Here is a 21,936-nt window from a genome sequence, read left to right as displayed (position 1 = left end):
GACCTATAATTATATAAAAATAGAAACATAGGAAAAGTTTGGGGGATGGAATGGAGATGCTTAATTGGTTTTCCCAAAATCTATATCATCCATAGGTCTAATTTGTATCAAACATGGTAGATTTTTTAAGTTAATGTATGAATGCAAAAATGTCAAATTTTCATGCTCAATTATAAAAAAAAAAAAGGGTTTAAGAAAAATAAATTTCATAAAATTTAAAGCCCACAATTATAATATGGAAACACCTAGACATGCAAGTCATCACAATCAAATTCAAGGAGGCTTAGACTTTGGATTTACGTATCAAGTGAATATTATGTATTACATTTATGATAATTTTAAAAATCTCAAATGATATTAAAACTGTGATTGTAACTATACTAATTTCTTTAGTTTATAATTTAAATTATGCTTGAATATATACATAAACCTCAAATCAACCATTTAACTAATATTCAAAATTTTGAAATTAATTAACGAAAAATGATGGAGGCTCCTGTGAGATGGTCTCACGGATACATATTTGTGAAACGGATGACCAATGCCTGCAATGAAAAGTAGTAATTTTTAATGGGTCGAATCAGGTCAAGTCAGATATCCATCTCACAATTAATTCATGAAACATGAGTTTTTTATTTTGAAGAAAAATGTGTGTGTGTGTTTTTTTTTTTTAAAATCACCGCAATAGGTTCCTTTTACAATCTCCACACCAAAATTTTGGTTTAATTAAAAATAATCAGATAATGATGTAAAAGAATACGTCGTTATGGACTATTTTGCAGTTTGATCACATCGTTGTTGGGGCCAGTCAGTCCATATTGGGCTTCCTCATAATTGGGCTTTTGTTATTTAAATTGAAAATTAATGGGCCTCACTACTACTTCATGAGGTAAACCTGACGTTTAAATGACGTTATTACTCGCCCCTGGAATGATTAGTATATGAATAAACAATTTTTTTGCCTTGATTTGTAATTTCATAAAATTAATCTTATTTTTTTTACCTTAATATTATATTCTTTAAATTTAAAATTAAAATACATTACTTTTAAAAGCATAATAAAGTTCTTTTGAGATAAAAACTATGAAATAAGCATCTCATTAATTATTATAATAATTATTATTATGATGATAATATTTATTAAATGGTGAGGATTAAAATTACGAAGCCAATAAGTCAAAAAGGCACAAGTCAAAGAAAAACTCAAACTTAATTATTCCCTTGAAAATCAACAATTACTAAATTATTTATGTAGACAACCCACTCCTCACCTAATTAGTGAGAATAAAATAAAATAAAAATCACTTTTGGTACATTAAATTACCTTTTAAAGGGCACGTGCGCGTAAAAAGTCTTCACCTTTCCTCCTTGTTTCCAAAAATCGATGCCTTTCGTAGCTTACAATCCCCAAAAAGCTTTCATTCATTCATACATGTATTTTGGATTATCTTATGCTATTTTTATATAGTTTTTTTTTAATAAATAAATATGATTGAATCATACGTATCTCTTATATTTTATCAAGGTTCATACCATAATTTTAAGAATGAATAGTTATATTTTTTTATATTATATAGGATGAAACACAACTCACAAGTTTAATGAAAAGTGACATTTTTTTTTATACTTATATGTAGTTTTTGTTCTTAATGTCATGAAATAGATTACTCCTTTCCAGAATTAAATGGACACCGCCGTAAAGAACCACTTTCCCCCATTTNTATATCGGGAGATTATGAATGGCTTCATTCATGAAAATGAGATGAGTAGGCAAAGGATAGTTGTCCATCCATTTAAGTATATTAGGGCATTGATTAGGTAGTTAATGATAGTGGAAAATCTGCATGCCATTTCAAACCTAACAGGGTTATGAAATAACACGATAATTTTTTTTAAAACGGTGAAAGTTTAATTTAATGTTAAACGATATTTATATTTAAGGGTGAGAAAAAATACCGAATTTTCGATATACCGAGAATACCGTACCCAAAAAATACCGAATTTTCGGTATACCGAAGATTTCGGTACGGTACGGCAACAATACCGAATTTTTCGGTACGGTAACGCTATGCAATTTGAAAATTTCGGTATATACCGAAATATCAAAAAAATATACAAAAATTTTAAAATATATAATATTTTAAAACAATAAATTTATAAAAAAAATTAAAATGTAAGATTTTTTTCGGTATAAAACGGTATATACCGATACCGTACCGAAATCTCGGTATATCGTACAATTTCGGTATAATCGATATACTAGCTATCTTATACCGAAATTTTCGGTACGATATCGGTATGAATTTTTTTATACCGTAATTTTTGGTACGATATACGGTATAAGATTTTCGGTACGGTATGATATATCACCTCTATTTATATTACAATGACCAATCAGATGTTACATCAAGTATTACCACCATCGTAGATTCAATGATAACCATTGGATCAAACACGGAAACAAGAAGAAAGAAACAGGTGCATGCTACCAAGAGGTATCACAAATCATTCTAGAATTGAGTCGATCTCATCATTTGTAGAGCTAATTGATCAATGCACAACTATCACATGAAATCATCCTCCAATTTGACTTCATCCCTTGTGGAACTAATTGATCTCACAACAAATAATTATGTGTAGTTAAAGTTTCATGTATGTGACTTTGTTGCCTTATAATTCAAATAATAGGTCTCTTGTGTGACAATCTCACGGATCTTTATTCGTGAGACGAGTCAACTCTGCTCATATTTAACATAAAAAATAATATTTTTTAATAGATGACCCACATAGAATATTTGTCTCGCAAAATTGACTCGTAAGATCGTCTTCCAAGAGTTTTCATTCCCAACAGCTTATATATATATATACCAACGAAAAGTCCAAAACTGTGATATTAATTTTTAATTTGGAGGAGAGTTACGAAAATGATATGAATAATAAAATGATGTATAAATTATTACATTTATGAAATTAAATTATCTAGTAAAATTGATAAAATAAATAGGCAGACATAAAAAAAAATGTGAGAAATTTGTATTTTTGGTCTTATACATTTGTCTATTTGCAATTTCAGTATTTTATGTTATCAACTTTCAGTTTTACTCAGATATCTTTGTTTTTAATGCAATTTTTGTAATTTTTCGATGTGACTCTCATGTAGCATTGATATATTGCTGATGTGGTGCCAATATGAGCATTTACTATGAGAAATGATTAAAAATGCAAAAAAATAAAAGATTTATGATTAATACTGAAATTCGACTAAATTGAAAACCAAATTGCAAAGAAGCAATCACAAATAACAAAAATTAAAGTTTTTTTTAAAATATTTGTCTATAAAGTTATATTTTTGGGATAGAGCCAAGACAAAAACTTGTGTGAGACGGTCTCACCGGTCATATTTTGTGAGACGAATCTCTTATTTGGGTAATCCATGAAAAAGTATTACTTTTTATGCTAAGAGTATTACTTTTTATTGTGGATATCGGTAGAGTTGACCCGTCTCACGGATAAAAATTCATGAGACCATCTCATAAAAGACCTACTCCAAAACCAAAGCAAAGGTTTATGCAGGAGCAAGTTGTTATCAGGTGAGAGCTGATTGTGCGGTTGCTACTCAAATAAACAAAAATACGTCATAAAGATTCCAAAACATATTATAAAATTAAAGGTCAGATTTTATTTTTCAAATATCAATGTTTGATGACTATTGAAAAAAATAATTCCTAAATCCCTTGAGCTGGAAAAAAATCAATTTATGACTGTCTGAATATATAAGTCTCGATTATTCAAAATTCATTAACTTTTACTGATATTTATTTATCTATATAGAATTTAAGTCCCCTTGTTCAAAAAATTTAATCGTTAGGTCCAGAAATGGAGTTGTTACCTTCGGAACGCATTAAATTTTATGGATCATCAAAATCTAAAGATGTACTTACTACTTTGTACATTAATATAATTTTGAATTTTAGTGCAACCTAATTGAGAATGGAACATACCTTAGTACAAATCGTAACACGTGGGAACTCCAACGAATAATGTTCACTAATTTCACATGATAGACTTTCGCTTTTTAATTTCTTTTGTATTTGTTTAGATAAATAACTTATAATTGTGATATATAAAAAAAATGCAACGTGCGAAATAATAGAGTAAAATGCATGAAGCATCGTGAGAAAAAAATTGAAATTATAAATGGAAATTAAATTTACGATAAACTTTAACGAAAAATATTTCGATCAATCATTGTCACAAAATAAAATTGGAGGCGAAGTGAAACTCAAACGACGCCACTCGCAATTCATCTATCTAGCTATATGTTCATGTTCAATAATAAAAGTCACTGATCGAATTCACATTTATCTACTTCTTTTTCTTCTAAAACATATAATATATATATATATACACACACACACAGAGTATTATTAACATGAGCCGAACAAAATTACCTAGGGATGTATATTTCACAATTATTTAAAAGAAGAAATAAAAAAGCATTATAAAAGTTCATCATGAAAGATATATATGATGTGAAATGCTCAATGATTATATATATATATATATATATATATATATATATTCCAAAAAGAAACAATTATTTTCACGGAATTAAGAGCATGAAAAATAGTGAAATTTAACTTGATTTACCGACGTTCATTTGCTAAGAATTAATCATAGTGATCACACAAGTAAAAGCTTTTTCAATCTTTAAAATCATAAAACTCATAATTACCACTGCATACTTTCTACGCTACAATCATTTCAACTCGGAAGAACAAATCCATGATTCCACCATACCTTCTGAATTCCTCGTGCCAATGTTTTCCTGCCCCTTCTCGCCATGAAAATCCGTCGAGGAATTCTGTAAATAATTCATCTTGTCATTTCTTGGATTCCTTGAAAAATTGTGGATCCCATTCAAAGTGCTTGTTTCAGCTCGAACCGCATGATCGACTTCATCTGCGTTATTGTTGTCATTATTATGATCGTTTCTGGGTTGGATTTGATCGGAGGGAATGAGGTTTGGGAGGTTACCAATGACTGCAGAAACGTTACCAGGGCGTAAAGAAAATTCATCAAACCCTACCGTTTTGACATTTGAATGGAGACCCTGAACTTTTGACGGGAGAATAGAACTTGAAAATGGGAACTTGTGATCTGTTGGAAGGAATGAAGTGAGATTGGGGTTTGAAATCAAGTTGAAAAGATTTGAATTTTGAGTTGAAAGTGAATGGTAGTTCATCGGAGGAGTTGAAATCGAAGCTACACTGTTGGTAGTACTTGAAGATGAAATGGAAGCAGTAGAGGTAAGAAATGGTAGCGGCGGAGGCGGCCGTTGAACTTCTGGTGCAAATGGTCGGTGGAGATACGGTGGCTGAGCGGCGTCCTGGGGTTTTAGTCTCATGCTTGAGGATCCACCGTAAAGATCAAATCTGCTTCTTTGGAATGCTGAAGATGAGGTGAAAGGCGGCGCAGGGATACCGGTGAATTCCTGCACCATAGCCCTGAAATTTGATGCGTCCGTGGTAAGAACAGTAGTAGGCGCGCGTCTTGAAGCTCTAGATCTTTTCTTGGTGTTACGCGCCGGCGGGTTCCTGTTTTGAGTCCCGTTTTCTGCGGCGGATGCTGGCAGTGCATCGGTGAGATTGTTGCCGGAAGCAACCACCGTGGTTGGTTGGGGAGTAACCGTGAAGGGGAAGTTGATGATGTTATTATTAGGGCAGGGATCGGAACTAAGATCAGCGTTCCTTGGCCAGAAAACATTAGGATTTAACTGAGATGAATTTTGGAGTTGTAAAAAGTTGGAAAATGGATCAAATTGTGGCGGCTGGGGCGGTACTGAGTGATTCACGAAAGAAGTGAAGGAGTAGGCGGCGGCGGCGGCGCGTGAATCATACTCCTGATCCTCACCACAGCTGGATGAGTCACTATGGCCAGAATCCATCGGACAATTTTCTTATTCTAGATCAAGAAAGTGAATTCTGTGGAGAAATTATTCAAAAAAATAAACCAATAACTAACGTAAGAGAGAAGAAAATTAAGAAGGTGCGACCAAAAACGGAGTTATCAGAAAATACCCATGAACTAAAAGCTCTGATCTGCAAAAAAGATGACGATTTGTCTCCTTCTTCCCTCCCCGGCCCTTTCTCTTGATCAAAAGGTTTTTGCTTGAAAACAACGTAACTCAAAAGAAAAATGATGGGATTGATATTGGCACACGAGGATCTGATCTGTTTCTTGCAAGATAAGCTAAGCTGCCCTTTAATCGGGTGTGTAGAAATCAAGGGTTTTCATCGAGAATGAAAGATGCTTTTGCATAATAAAGAGCTCGAGAGTGTGGGGCAGCCATGAAAGAGTGCGTTTAGAGAGAGAGCTAGCTTTGTACCTTTTGTATTGATATCAACCCAATAATGTGTGTTTGGTTTCCTTTTGGGATAAGAAGATTTAGTGTGTGAAAAGGTAGGAAAGTAAAAAAAAGTTCACATGCAGACAGATATTAACTACTGTGTGAATTCTCATTTTTACGGGAGTGGAATATATATCTAAATTTTGTTCGTGTAAATTTTCCTATAAATCATGTAAAAATTTTTGTACCTCATGATGTATTATAATTAATGAACATATTATTGAACTTAATTTATGTTTGGTCCATACTTTAAATCTATCACCAATTAAATTAGGCCATCTGTCTTACTTAGCAAGAGAATATTCAATGTTCCTAATTAAATTAGGCCATCAATTAATCTAGCTTACCAAGAGAATAGTAGATAGAAGCTCCAACAGCGTACGTGTTTAAGTTGAGTTCGTGAAGTTTGGGCGAGCTTTTTGTTCAATAATTTGAAGTTTATTATTTTTAATACGTACGAGTTTTATCTAATATATATGCACCGAATCGTAACGATAGATATTCTTAGATTTCTAACGATAAATAAATTTTAATTTTGAACCAACATTATTCGAATAAATCAAACATCAGTGCATTCGAATTATCAAGTTAAGTTTCTTAAAAAAATAAAAAATAAAAAATCAGTTAATAGGGTTTCGGTGATTTGAAACCATAAATTGATCACTTTCACACATAATTAATTACACCATGCTATTTATTTACTTATTTATTACGTTTTAGCTAATTTCACAATTGAATCATGAAATTCCTTTTCACCACCGACTATGTGTTTAAAGATTTTACAGAATGTATTTCATTTTTGAAAAGGACTTCGATCGCCAATTTGCACCCTAGCTAGCTTCATGTTTTATACCCCAAATTTATTTTTGGCTTAAAAAATGTTGCTCGATTTACGAATAAATCTTGGAAAAGGAAATAATAAATTATATTATCATTTATTTTATATTATTAAAAATCTAGGCACAGTACAGAAACTGCAAGCGATCCACCGATTTTAGGAAGAAAATCATACATTTTCCTACCTATAATAATAAAATTCCCTTTATTTATTTGTCTATGTTTGGACAATTGCCATACATATTTAATGATCGAAATGACACTTTTGGAGTATGGATGGATCAGTTCAACAACACGCTTGAGTTTGCTGCAACCATAACAACTAAACTCGCTCATATAAATTTCCTTTTTTTTTTTTTTTTTATTAATTTTCAAATGCACAATAAATTAAGGAAACTAATTAAATAGATTGTATGTAGTTATGTTCCGCTTACCAGTTATAAATCTTGCTTCATTATTATACTTAATATTCCTCATCGTAAATTAAATACATTCAATACTTACGATCAAGGAGAATATGTACGTAGAAATGAAGCATATACATATATCAATTATATTCGAGTACCAAGCCAGCAGGTCACGTATAGGGTAGGTGACAAGTGGATCAACTCTTTCACACACTTACGTGTCTTTCTATAATTCTCATTTCAGTCTTTGGAATATATAATTCTAATTTCAGTCCTTGGAATATTCTAATTTTATATTGTTAAATTTTGGCCTTCATTGTTTGTCGTTTTTTTATTTTAGCAATTAGTCTTTTATGATTGAGAGTCTTGATGTGCAACTTCACATATTAGTGTTATTGTTATGTCGAAAAAATACTAAAATTATAAACAAAAAAATTAAAAAACTAAAACTGAAATTTAACATGCAGGACCAAAAAATCACAAAACGACTTAACATGTAGAAACTCTAGTCATCATTTTCAAAGTATAAAAAAATTAAAGAAAAGTTGTATTGAAAATATAAAATTAGCCATATTATTTATATTACAGTGAAGTGTATTTTTTAAAAAAATTACTAAGACCAACAAACTACCTTTTTTTTTTTTGCGGCAAAAGTATTTAAAAAAATATAGTGTTGTCACAGAACTTTGTTAATCCAAATAAAAATCTCTAACCCATACCTATACATTTAATGGAAATAAAAGAAGTTAGCTAAACATAGCAAGACATATCCACGTCGCTTGCTCATCCTAAACTACTCCAAAGGTGTAATATTATATAATGTGCGCACTGTCTCGACAAACATAATAGATAGCAAATAATGAAGATTTTTCAAATAAACTTCGAATTACAATATATATTTTCTTATAATATATTAATTTTAATTAATCTTAAAAACATATTATATCGACCGATGATCTCATGCATGTATTATATTTTCAATTATTCCGATCGATCGATGTGATTTGGAACTGCACAGTACTGTTAGTTAACTTTGTACATTGGACTATATATATATATATATATATTTGAAATATTACTTCGAGGGGTATAATTCCAGCTAGCTCAAACTCCGTCGGTTATCCTCTTGTAGATCGTTGAAAGAGACTGCAAAATGGGTGAGCATATGACCAAATGATCACAAGTTTGATTCACTTTTATCAATAATTTTTCGATTGAGTTTATGCATTGGGGTTCCCTAGTATGGTTTTCTATTGACATGGTTTGCGGGTTACTGTGTTAAGTTTGCGAGTTTACTCAACGGATAGTAGTTGCGGATTCAACATCAACCAAAAAGAAAAAGCTGAATAGCTGCCACCAAGGGTTTACCTAATGTAACCTCAATAAGCAAGACTGCAGGTTCCTCTTCAAAATCTGAAGAGCTACCAACTTTCAGTGCTAAATATTATAAAAGTTTCACTTCATATATAAAGCTTTGATTTGGGGGAAAATGTAGTTAATTAATTAGACAATGACGAAATTAACTGTGGGTTTTTTAGCTTATCAATTTCTCTTGATGATGCAACAGAAGATACAATATTTTTGATATCGAATAGAGAGATAGACGAAGAGGGAAGTTTCCTCTCGTGATAGAGGAGATAATGAACTCAATTCTTGGTTTATTAGCAAACTCCAAAAATGGCGGGTTTGAACAAAGAAAAAGAAAAGGTGAAAAAGAGTTCTTTGAATGTTATTGTCATTTGTCCACACACGGACTGTCGTTGGTTTGAATTATCAACGATATCCATGGTGCCTATTTATTTCCAAAACTATTTTTTCTTTGTCTTCAGAACCAAAATTGTGGTCCTGTGATAGACAATGTGAGAAAGCAGAATTTTTTATTTTTATTTTTTTGAAAACAGAACCACACCTTTTTCATTCAAATGCTTTTGTTTAAACATATATATCACGGCGGAAACTTTTGGTCATACTTAAAATCCAAAAATTTAATAGAATCGTGTGGTTTGTGATGGGCTTTTAATATTTTTTATTAGCATATATGGTTCAAAAAACAGTAGCGTGGGACAATTTTAATATAAATTTTGCTGAATTTTCAACAAAAAAAAAAAACTTTGTAACAAAGATGAACTAGTTCTACAAACTGAAGTGATTGGCCACGACAGTGAAAGATTTAATCGATTACTTTATTTTAATTCATTGATTGTCTTTTTTTTCCAAAGAAAAAAAAAACCTCTTCATCCTCTAAATATGAATTTAGTCAAAAAAATTATATACATATATATGTGTGTGTTGAAAAATTAATAGCTCTCGGAGTAGATTATTTATTTGTTCATATATTAAATTAAATTAAATTAAATATTGATGCGAAGCAAGGGATACTAAGTTGACAGCTCTTGGAGTTCAATTACTAATGCCTTGGTCAGTTAGCCTAGCGGTAAAGTTATTCCTTTACTTTGAAATTTACGTCTTTTTATTATTNTCACTATTTTTTAAAAACTTTTTTTTTTTTTTTTTGTATCAAATCCTTGATTTGGTATTATTCTAAATGGAACGGTTGTGGGTCAACAAGAATTGAGCTCCGGAGAGAGCCCAAATCATAGGTCCATGTTGTTGTTGCCCACGAGACTTACATAGTTCTATTTTAAAACCTTTGGCCCACTCGGAATTAATTTAAGAAAGGCCCCATTTTTCCCCCCTCTTATCGTTTTCGTTTTTACATTAGTCATTGCTGAGATTTTTGAACGAGTAATTTAGAATAATTTAAAAGGTAACGTTATTTTTGGATGGAAAGATTGGATTTGTGGTGATCATGATTTCAAATAACTAGGTTGGAGAATTTCTTTGAAATTAAAGAGAAAAAAAAATTGGACAACAAAAGAAATTTCAATTCTTTCGTTTAATTTTCAGACAAATTGATACGAAAAATTCGAGACATTATTTAAAATCCATCATTCCATCCAAAATCAAGTTGTATAGATTGGTTTACCTAACTAACATGATTAACAGATTGTTGCGTTAATTCGAAGATTTATATTAAAATTGAATATATATTGTTCTTGGATTACAAAAGAAGCTTAAACCCGATCGAGTACAGCCCACTGATGATGAAATTTGTCAAGTTGATCATTTGCCTTTATTATCAATTGGTGGAGGAATAACTTTACGCAGCGACATTTTACAACTATTCACACTCCTTTATATCATAAAATCGAACATTTTTTCCTCAGGGGATCTGTTATCAGATTTTAAAAAGTTATTTTATTATATATTCTTCAATGGGGTATGATCATAAAAGAAGGTAAAAGGTTAATCTTACATTGCTCATCTTCGAAGGATTCTTAATGCTCAAAAGAGGACTTTTAGAATCATCTTTTGGCAGTGTGAATTTGTCTTCGCATGCGCTGAGAATAAAGAGTGAGAACCATTTGAAATCGAAAGGATTATATGCCTGAAAGTCAGTGTAAGTGCTATGGTGGCCTCTAAATTCTTTGATTCTTTTCTTTTTCAAGAATTTTTATATATATATATATAGTTAATGCAATTTGGCACGATTTAAAACAAAATGCGTGTTAGTGTACTTAAATAGTTTGTGAATCATGACAATGGACAAAAAACTGACATGGTGGTATGTGTCAATTGCGTGAAACGAATGTAAAAAATATTAATTTGTATTGTAAATATTAATAGAATCTATCCGTCTTACAAATATATATTCATGAAACCGTCTCATATGATACAAGCTTGTAACAATGACGTGATGTTTCTCTTGACCTATTTATTCATTCATTTCTATAGAAATAATGATTCTAATAATAACATTGAGCAACCAACAAACTCGCTCTTTAGTATTTCATATGTGATATACACACAAAACTAGTTTGTGATTAATTTTGTGGCCTATAAATCGGTTTACAATGCAATGAAAACCATATGAGAAAATAAAATATATAAAATAAAATTCTTGAATCGTGGATCATGTTTGCCTCTATTTTCAATCAAATAATGCAGCTTTAGTCGTATTGACAAGATAATTTACGCGATGCTTTCGATGGTGCGCGCATGAGTGAAAACTAAGCAATCACATCTTCTTTTCAAATTATATATGTACCTATATGTTTTGTTTACTATCTAGGGAAACCAATATAATGTACACATTTCTAATCACATTAGAAATTATACATGATTAATATGTTCTGATATGATATGATATCACATATTCTCTTGCGCATAAATTGTCAAGATTGGAACTTTAACTTAACTCAACCCCAAAAAATAGCTTAAAAAAAGGGGATTGTCCAAATTCATATATGCAACTTTCAGATATTTTATTCAACTCATATGAGACATTTTAACATAAATATTTTTCAGAGTGTGAGTAATTTTTTTTTTCAAGTGTGCTTTCTCGGGTCGATGTTTAGCTTATATTATTGTGAATTGGTGTATAAAGAGAAATCAGCATCGCACGCGCTGTACGGAACTATCACCAAGAAGATAGAAATTGTGCTTCGTTTTCGTGGTTACTAATATAGCTAGTGTTTACTAATATTTGTTAATGAAAAGAGAATTCGAGAAGACAACGAAGGCATGCGAAAACTACAAGTTTGATTTTTAAAAATATTCATATTAGAATTTTAAAAAAATAATCATGATATGAGATCTGCCCCCACCAAAGGCTGGCTGGCTCTTCGAAAATCGATCGGTCTTGTCGCTCTCGCATATGCAATATACGATTATAATCAGACAATTTTTTGGGTTTACTTTTTGGCACACATCGACTTTTTAATTAATGACATGATGCGATCACCCAAAAAATCGTCCAACTTGCCAAAAGAAAAACAAATGTTTACGCACGCTCTTTGATCATATTTGATACTCATCATCCAAGTTATCAAAAAGTTAAATTATACATATATATATGTGTAGTATTTAATACAAATAATTGTCTTACAAGAACGCATAAAAATAAAGACTGAAATTTTACAACATAATAATTGATACAAGTAGATTGAAATTACAAAGTACATTCACAGACTGCTAATAATAATTAAGGTAAAACGACTGAGCTTCATCTGTCGTACATGGAAAAAAACTACCAGCAGACAAAGATGAAGTTTCCTTACATTACATACACCTAAAACTACTTATTCGGCACTGCAAATGTCAAAAAGTCCATATGCAGAAGCCATAGATAGCTAAGACTTCATATGAGACCTAGGACTTGCTAGAAAAATTAAATCGAGAACTTAATACAAAGATGCCCAATCAATCTCCACCGAAGGGAACTTCTGCAACATCGGATTATCGAATGCATCGAAGGAAAACTCCGTGAAATTGAAGAAGATATCTTCCGGTTCAGGATACCCGGAACCCAAAACCGACCCGGCTGATGGTGATGACGAAGGTGACGATGTTTCATCAGATGGGGAATCGGATGATAACGAGGTCTCAACTTTGACAGCACCAATTGCTTCCGGATAACTCGATGTTTCATTTGATGTCTCGTTGGTTAAAGTATCGAGCTTTGATTCATCATTTTGTGCCGAAGGTTTAATCTTCTTATAAGTTACAGTAGAGGGCTTTCCTGAAATCCCCTGACTCTGAGAAATGGTCAAGTTCTGACAAATGGCCTCAAGTTTTGCATCAACAGAGGAATGGAGGGGTTTGAAACCACTGAATCCTTGGCACAATTGATTCTTTAAATGGGGGAAATTGAGTCTCGCAAAGTCCCCTCTCAGTTTATACGCAGCCTTATCGTAAGCCAACGCCGCCTCTTCCGCGGTGTCGAAGGTTCCAAGCCATAGTCTGGTCCTGTTTTTCGGGAGTCTAATCTCAGCCACCCATTTCCCCCAATGCCTCTGCCTCACTCCCCTGTAGAGCTTTGTGGGCTTCGGGAGATTTCCACGCTGCTTCATAGGGACAGGTGTCGGAGCAAGAAATCTTGAAAATGAGTTCTGATTGAGACCCCTTTGGATTTCATGTTGCTGGATCTGAAATTGAGCGTTGATCTGCTGAAACTGCGCCTGGATTTGCAGGATCTGAGATGGGGTAGGGTGATTGAGCCCCATGGAACTATAACTAACAGTTGGCTCATCTCCTGGTTGACTAACACCATAAAAAACAGGAGAAAATAATTTTTCATTGGTTTTTGAAGAGATCGAGCCCAAAGCAGGGTACATATTGGAAGATCCAGGAAAGAGAGAAGAGCAAGAAGAAGAAACTGAATCAAAAGGGGAAACAGAAGAAATATTTTTAGAAGATGAAGCACTTTTCATAAAAGGTTCAAGTGCTTGCATAAGCTCTTTTCTCAGGGGATCCGTGGAGAAACCTTGACCACTGCAAGTACTGTATGCATCTAAAGCTGCAGCCATGGTTTCTTATGTCAAGAAAAATTGAAGATTCACACACAAAGGACAATTAATAAAATCTAAAAGGTCGAGAAAATTAACCTGATTCTTATACCAAAACCAAAGAACAGGTAATTATCAGATCTGCAAAAGTTCAAAATTTCTACACGGACAGGATCGAATCGGTTTTCTAATAAGCAACCTTTTCTTAGAACCTTTTTCAAGATCCAAAACTACACCTTCCCGGGTATAAAAACAAACCCTATTGGCAGTTCAGATCCAAGAAAAACAAAAAATCAGCAAGAAAAAATAAATTTACACAAACAAGTGATCTCTGTTCTGAATCACCTGGCTTTCAAAAAATACAACGTTATCGGGTTACGTTTTTCCTTTTTCAGGTATGAAAATGACCAAAATTAAACCTCCAATAGAAGAAAACCAAACCCAGGAAAATCGATTTAAATTTTCGAAAGACAGACGATGACAGAAAGGGATCCAAGAAGCGGGGTGTTCATAGAAGGGGAAGAAAATTTAGACGAAAATGTTAACGCAGCGCTCTTGATTTTTTTTTTTTCCGATGGCCTCTCACTGTATTTCTCACTCCATGGAAATGGTGCAGTCTCTGCTCAATATATAGAGGCCAAGTTCTCTATAGATTACCTTTTTTTAAGATAATTTAATTCGATAATATAAATGTCGGGAAAAAAAAAAACTCATTGTATGAGGTTAATCTTAATATTCAAAATAAAATATTTTTATATTAAAAATATTTTATTCATTTTGAATACGAATTTAATTATAACGTAATTTTATGAGAGTGTCTCATATTAAATTATATAAATTTCATTTCAATCTTATTTAATATAAATATAATTTATTATGTAGATAAATTTTCTTCTCGCTCTTTTTATTACAAATTTATATTATAATATATATATCAGTTATAAATAAAATAATTAGAAGTTATTCTCTAAATTCAAACTTACGGCACGGGCTACTTGTTGATAACGGCCAATAACGCGTTTCTTTTTTCAAGTATGGCCAATAATGTATTGACACCTAAAGATTGATAAAATCTAATACTGGAAGTTGTCAATTGATAGACAGATGGCGCGTTCTCATTAGGTAGTCAATATCTTTGACTTGTGGTATGTATATTCGGTCAATATTAGTATGAATACTGTACTGTTTTTGTACGTCTAATTGTGATCATATATATGATGTTTTTAGCTGAAAAAATACTTCTTCCAATGAGTTTCGATCTATATATTTTTTATGTCAATTATATTAGAATATTAAACGTAAAAAGTTTTAGAATATATTATTTTATATAAATATTTATGAAAGATAAATTATCGACGTGGGTAGTATAAGTAGTTTAGATTTTAAAAAAAAATCTTTACTCGAGTTGTATATAAAAATAACACACGTGTAAAATAAAAATAAAAAGCATCTTCGAGCCAAAAGCTTCCGTGTTGATTTAAAGCTTTGAACCTGTGATACATTGTGTGATTGAGCTATCTTGAAATGATGTTTTTTTCTATTCTTGAACATGGAAGAGTGTTCAACAAACTTGATTTGGTATGGAGGATTCTTCTTTAAAAGCTCATCTTTCTTCTTGTTCCTCACACCTCACTTTTTGGTGTTTGCTCATATTCAAGCTTCTTTTTTTTTTTTTTATAATATGCCAATGTTTTTAATCCTCGTCAAATTTTGTTATTTGATATTTAAAGTGTTGGATTTATAACTCCAAGAGTGTTATATACGTTAGATACAAGAATATGACAGTTTCAAAAAATTATATACAATTTCTGACATTGAGATGGTCATATTCGCGTTACTTGGCAGTTGATGTTTGGTCCGGCCCGGCTGTATGGTGTATTGTCCGGTCCGACTAGATGTATGATAGGTCCGATCCGACTGGATGTAGCTCAGCTCGAGTTCGCATGAGAGAGCTACTTGAAATACAACACTGCATACAAGCTGAAACTATTTTCTTCATCATGTGTAGAACTAAAAACTTCAATGCGATTTATCAGTTTTTAAGCTCATATTCAGACTTTTACTTGAGAAGATGATTTGTAGATATTTGTTTAGCTTCGTAACGCATACTGAACTATTCCATTTGGATAGCCGAGCTTAGAGAAATCACAAAATATCAAAACTAGTCATATCAAACCGGTTTCTAATGCAGTTTTCTAGCTTGATATTGCGTTTACTGGTTTGCCTAGGTAATATTCGAACTCGTCGAGCCAGTCTAAGATATAATTTGTAGCGATTTGAGTTGGATGTTCAACCGTCTTAACAGTGGTCATTTGGAACATTGAGTAATGAGATATGTTCAAAATAATCAACTACGCCAGATTTTTTTCTCGACTAAATTCGAGTTTCAGCTTCTAAAAACTTCCAACATAACATCTATCAATTACACACCTAATAAATATATTAAAAACACGTTAAAATGTTTTATTATTATCAAAATCGATTTTAATTGCATTTCCGTACCCAACAACAAGAATAACATACATACAATTATTATATCCACTTTCTTAATTTCATATATTAATTATTGTAACGTAAATGTTTGTTTTGTAAAAAAACTCGTAAAAGCTAGATTTTTTGTGATTTTTTCGATTCGATATCAGTAAAAAAAGGTTATTATTGTAATTTTATGTCAATTACATTAGAAATTACACAAAAATATTCATTTCATTTTCATATTTTAACAAGTTATTATATATGTGTGAATATTCAAGATTTGGGAAATCTTCGTGGCTATCCAGAAGCTTCCGTTGGCTCGTGAAAAATGAGGTCCCACCCTTCTTTTTTTTATTATGTGAAAATTGATTCTCATCGTGGGAAAGTTAGGTGAAAAATCATCGATCAAAACATTTTTTTGTGTTTATTTTCTACCCACAAAATTGTGGTACTATGTCATACAAATTGTGGTACAATTCATGTGGAAATGTGGTATACTTCATGTGGAAATGTGATACTAAAAAAATACCAAAGGACTGAACACAAAAAAACGATCGATGAAAATTGAAGTCCAATTTCCCGTCTCATCAACACCTAATCCCCATCTTTTTGTCGCCATGGCCTAATCTATCTAGATGAATATTTATTTTTTTCCGGGACAATTTATGATTCCCGTTGCATAAATTTGGACGTTTGTGTATTTATCTACTAGTATCACTTTTTCACTATCCAGTTTACATTACAAGATATGTTGAGTAATAAATAAATAACCTTCTGAAATAAATAGATAATAAGAAAAAATCATCCAAAAAATAAATTAACCTATTTTTTTAATCAATTGTTTTTTTAATTATCAGATTTTGATTTTCAGGAATACATCAACAATCTATCTAGTTAAATAGAACTAATAGGCGAAAAAACAAAATTTACAATTTGACTACTTTTTTTTTTTTTTTTTTTGAAACTACAATTTGACTACTTAGAAAACGTAATCGTCAAATAGTAGAGCGAACTAATAAGCTTTCGATACACTGTTGAGCTCGGGTTAAATGACTTATCCGGCAACCTACCATGCCCAATTTACCTATATTCACTAAGGCATTATAAGAAAGGATAAAAATATACCAAGATAAATAATATAGTATAATTTGATTAGATTGATAAATTTGTTTTTAATAATTAATAAAATATTAATAATACTATAATTTAAATTCAATTATTTTATTGAAATAAAATAAATAATTAATGATTTTATTGAAGTAAGATAAATAACATAAATTATCGAGAGATTTAATTATATATAACTTCGAACTTTGCCTGATGTTCATAAATTATTTTCTAAAACCACGATCTTCGTTGATTCTTCATCATGACATTATTTTATTTTCAACTTTTGTTTCTTAAAATACCATAATAGTAGGCAACTCCTTTTAGAAATACCAACAAAAAGCAAAACAAAAAATAAACAAACATTATGAAAAAAATTAATATAAAACGGTTTCACAAATCAATTTTGTGAGTTGGATATTATATTTGGTCATTTATGAAAAATATTACTTTTTATAGTAAATATGAGTATGATTGATTCGTCTTACGAATAAATATCCGTAAGACTGTCTAATAAAATACTTACTCAAACATCATCGAGAAACACAAAACAATATTAAATTTAAAGGGATAGTGGTCACACCTCAAAGAGTATGTACAATGTATATGCCCACAAAGAACTCGAATTATTGCTCTTATACATTGAACTTTACGTACACAGACATCAACACTTGTTTTTTTAACTATTAAATTACAAATTTTTACTCCCAAAATACGGTAAAAACAAATTAATTGTTATTGAATTATTATTTGGGATATCCGTACTTTTTTTGCGCGTTGGGCAAGCCACACCATCGTTGCGTACGAGACTGGGAATTTGGGGGAATGCATTTGGATAGGTAGACTGGCATTAGCAAGCTTTCTTTGCCAATATATTTTCTCTGTATTCCATATGTATAAATCATCCACTTTATTGGTATCTGTTGTGTTTAAACCCAAATCCAATCAGATGACGACTAGCGAACCACTTTCCAGCCCACAATCTGGTGTACCAGCAGCAATCAAACAAGGAAGAAAAACCAACGCAATGTTATGAACTTGTTGCACATGCAGAACACTCGTTATGAACAAGAAAGAAAATTGAGAGACAAACAGATTATGCAGTTCGATCTGGAATGACTTCTTGGCCCAATCTCCTCCTCCTGAATTCTCATGTAGCATCTTTGAGAGACAATATTTAAAATCAAAATCTTAAATTTGAAACGATTATGTTCGAAACTCGACTTCAAAAATATGTAATACACCATAGTTGCCATCAATATCAGAACTTCAATAATTTGGTATAGTTTCTGTCCAAAAAGTAAATGCAAAGCTTGATAATTGATTTTGTGTGTGTAAAAATATTCACTACAAGAATAAATGCTTATGGTGACATTCATAAATGTCATCATATTCAATATTTAGTGACATTCAAGTTTTAGTGACATCTCCAACAAATGTCCTCTATTCCAATGTCGTCTTAAACTTCCTGACATTTTTTAATGTCAGTATAAGATGTTAATGACAACTTCATACGTGTTACTAATTATTGATATAATGACAATTTTAAATCAGGAAAACTCATGTTTTAAATACATTTATACATGTCTTGTTATTATAGTAATAATGACAAATTTATATGTCAGTTAAAATCATTTAATGACAACTAAAAGTGTCGTATATGTTATTTATAGTGATAATAACAAATGTGGGAATATTTTGGTTAGATAAATATTGGAGGAAGGAAAAATAGATAAAATAAATTTGGGAATAAAAAAACATATTAGATTAGTTATCCTGACATTTTTAATTGATGTCATTTTTTATATGGAGGGAAACAATTATTTTCCCTCCTCCAATATTTATCCAACCCAAATATTCCCTCATTTATTTATACTGACAAATTTTAGTTTTTTAATTATTTTTTACGCGTGGGAAAAATAATTGTTTTCCTCTATATAAAAATGATATCAATTAAAAATGTCAGGATAACTAATCTAATATGTTTTTTTATTTTACACATTATTAATTTTTTACAAGTGTCATTAGTAAGTATTTGTAACAACATTTAATTAAAAGTGCCTATAAAAAAATGTCACAATAGCCATTTATTGTTGTAGTGATTAACACAATTTGCCATATGTTTGCCTCCGCCTCTAGAATATTTTTGAATTAGGAAGGTAAAACAATTTTTTTATGTTTTATTTTCTACAACTTACTTTCACAACTATCAACATTATTATTGTCAAATTATATTATTATATCATAATAATACACAAAAATACAAAGTAAACTGGAAGATTGAAAATCTTGAAAAGTACCCGAAATAAAATCAACCATGCACTTGTAAATTGTTTCACTGGTAAGAGACGAATATGATCTAATATGATCCGGTTCATTAAAATATATTTTTATGTCAAAAAAATTAATTTTTTATATAAATAGTTTGGATCAACTCATATCACAAATATAGATCCGTTGTATTCTTTTTCTTAGTTTTAATGTCACATGCACTATAATATACATGATCAAAAGTTTTCGATTTCATGAATGATTTAATAGTAGGTCTCTTGTGAGACGGTCTCACGAATCTTTATCTGTGACACACAATAAAAAGTAATATTCTATTTCACGAATCTTTATCTGTGAGACACAATAAAAAGTAATACTCTTAGCATAAAAAGTAAAAATTTTTCATGGATGACCCAAATAAAAGATCCGTCTCATGAAATACGATCCGTGAGATCGTTTCACACAAGTTTTTACCATGATTTAATCTGTAAATCATTTGAAAGAAAATAGATCTTATCGTAACAAATACTTTAGTAAGCATTATAATATTTATTAAAATATAACGTATGAATTATAGTTAAAAATTTATTCAAATCAAACAGTTGTTAAATTTTTGATGGGCCATTGGAAATTTGGGAAGACATTAATTGGGGGTAGGTTTTACGAAGTCAAAAGTCAAATTCAGCAATTAAAGAGGCGCATTGCGGGAGATCTATAGGGGTTAATGTGGGACCCGGGATTTTATTACAAAAAATGGGGCCCTTTCCTGGTTTCACGAACGTAGATATTCTTACAAGCCACGGCATCTTTGTTGACGTGAAAATTATAGTTTCAAAAAAATTGTGAAACAAATTTTTTATTTTATTTTATTAATAAAAAAATATTATTTTTTATATTTTTATTTTAAATATAGTCTAGTTAACTTGTTTCACGTACATAAAATTATGAGACTTTCTCATAAAAAAACAAATTAGTGATCACAAAAACTTCACATGTCAATTTAGGGATATAGATGTTCAACCCAACTCAGATTTAAGATCGTATCACAAAAAAACTACTCTTAAAAATATAACACTACTGAGTTGACTTTTTTAGTGCTTTTGGAAAGCGAGTTATCCCCATTATGTTTAAAACAAACTAGGGCATAAAGATTATTATTTTATAGAGTTATGTCTTTTAATTTGCTCTTTCAGATGACAGATTCTAAAATTTTATTGATGTGTATATTTAATTTTATTCAAACAATGCCATGCATTAACGGGTGCGGCAAGGCAATAATTAGAGTTTATCTAGTGTCGATGCACACAATCAATTATATTAGTAGTGATTGCCACATGCCGCCGCTGATCATGTTCACAGAGTCAAGAATACAAATTATTTTACTAGAAAAGGTCAAACAGATGATTCCACAAAGTGAGGCAATTCAATCCTTTGGGCGGCACACAGATAGCGCCATCACCCCCACAAACCACAAGACAATAAATATTATATTCTAAGATATATATTCGAGTGCATACAGAAATAATATTTATACATCGACCTTATCAGGTCAATAATAGCAAATAATAGCTAATCCAACGGTGAATAAATTAAGAAAACCATTATGATGCACTTGAATTTGTTTAAAATTAGCAATATCTCTTCCAATCATGTGTATTTTCACCCACCGATACTTTTAATAGTAGGTCTCTTATGAGACGGGCGAACCATACTTATATTTACGATAATAAATAATATTTTTGATATAAAAAATAAATTTTTTTTTTATGTATGACCGCAATAAGAAGATATGTTTCACGAAAATTTTTGCCAACTCTCAAAGTCAAAACTACATTGGATCGGTTGACATTCGCCAATAATAACTTAGTGGTCATTCTATTCTAATCTAAAATTAAAGTCAACCTATTTAAAATCACATATCTAGTACTTATATTTTATGATGGCAATCGAAAAAGATGAAAATCATGTCTTTAAAAATTATAAAACTGGCTTCAGTGGCTTTCATTCTCATCCTATCTCTAACTAAATTAAGTGACTTAATTCCCATGCACACCTATTCTACAAAACGCACTCGTGTCACACA

At 31.0% G+C, this 21,936-nt stretch overlaps 2 protein-coding genes across 2 annotated transcripts; both read right to left on the bottom strand.

Annotated features, from left to right (window-relative positions):
- Positions 1-4,611: 4,611 nt before the first annotated feature.
- On the bottom strand, positions 4,612-6,433 carry LOC140958409 (uncharacterized). The gene is made up of 2 exons (XM_073415845.1): positions 6,081-6,433; positions 4,612-5,984 (listed from the first exon to the last, which is right to left on the bottom strand). The coding sequence occupies exon 2, from the start codon at positions 5,945-5,947 to the stop codon at positions 4,760-4,762; it is 1,188 nt and encodes a 395-aa protein (XP_073271946.1). The 5' UTR covers positions 5,948-5,984; positions 6,081-6,433; the 3' UTR covers positions 4,612-4,759.
- Positions 6,434-12,610: 6,177 nt separating this feature from the next.
- Positions 12,611-14,621, bottom strand: LOC140959122 (ethylene-responsive transcription factor ERF060-like). Its single transcript, XM_073416889.1, has one exon. The coding sequence runs from the start codon at positions 14,019-14,021 to the stop codon at positions 12,897-12,899; it is 1,125 nt and encodes a 374-aa protein (XP_073272990.1). The 5' UTR covers positions 14,022-14,621; the 3' UTR covers positions 12,611-12,896.
- Between the last annotated feature and the right edge of the window lie 7,315 nt (positions 14,622-21,936).

This window comes from Primulina huaijiensis, chromosome 15, assembly GCF_012295235.1.
Source record: "Primulina huaijiensis isolate GDHJ02 chromosome 15, ASM1229523v2, whole genome shotgun sequence".
Taxonomy (NCBI): Eukaryota; Viridiplantae; Streptophyta; class Magnoliopsida; order Lamiales; family Gesneriaceae; genus Primulina; species Primulina huaijiensis.
The sequence above is the reverse complement of the archived record's forward strand: the minus strand, read 5'-3'. Positions and strand labels throughout refer to the sequence as shown.

Excerpts from the sequence above, each read along its gene's own strand:
- LOC140958409 (XM_073415845.1), bottom strand. The coding sequence starts at position 5,947 with ATGGATTCTGGCCATAGTGACTCATCCAGCTGTGGTGAGGATCAGGAG.
- LOC140959122 (XM_073416889.1), bottom strand. The coding sequence starts at position 14,021 with ATGGCTGCAGCTTTAGATGCATACAGTACTTGCAGTGGTCAAGGTTTC.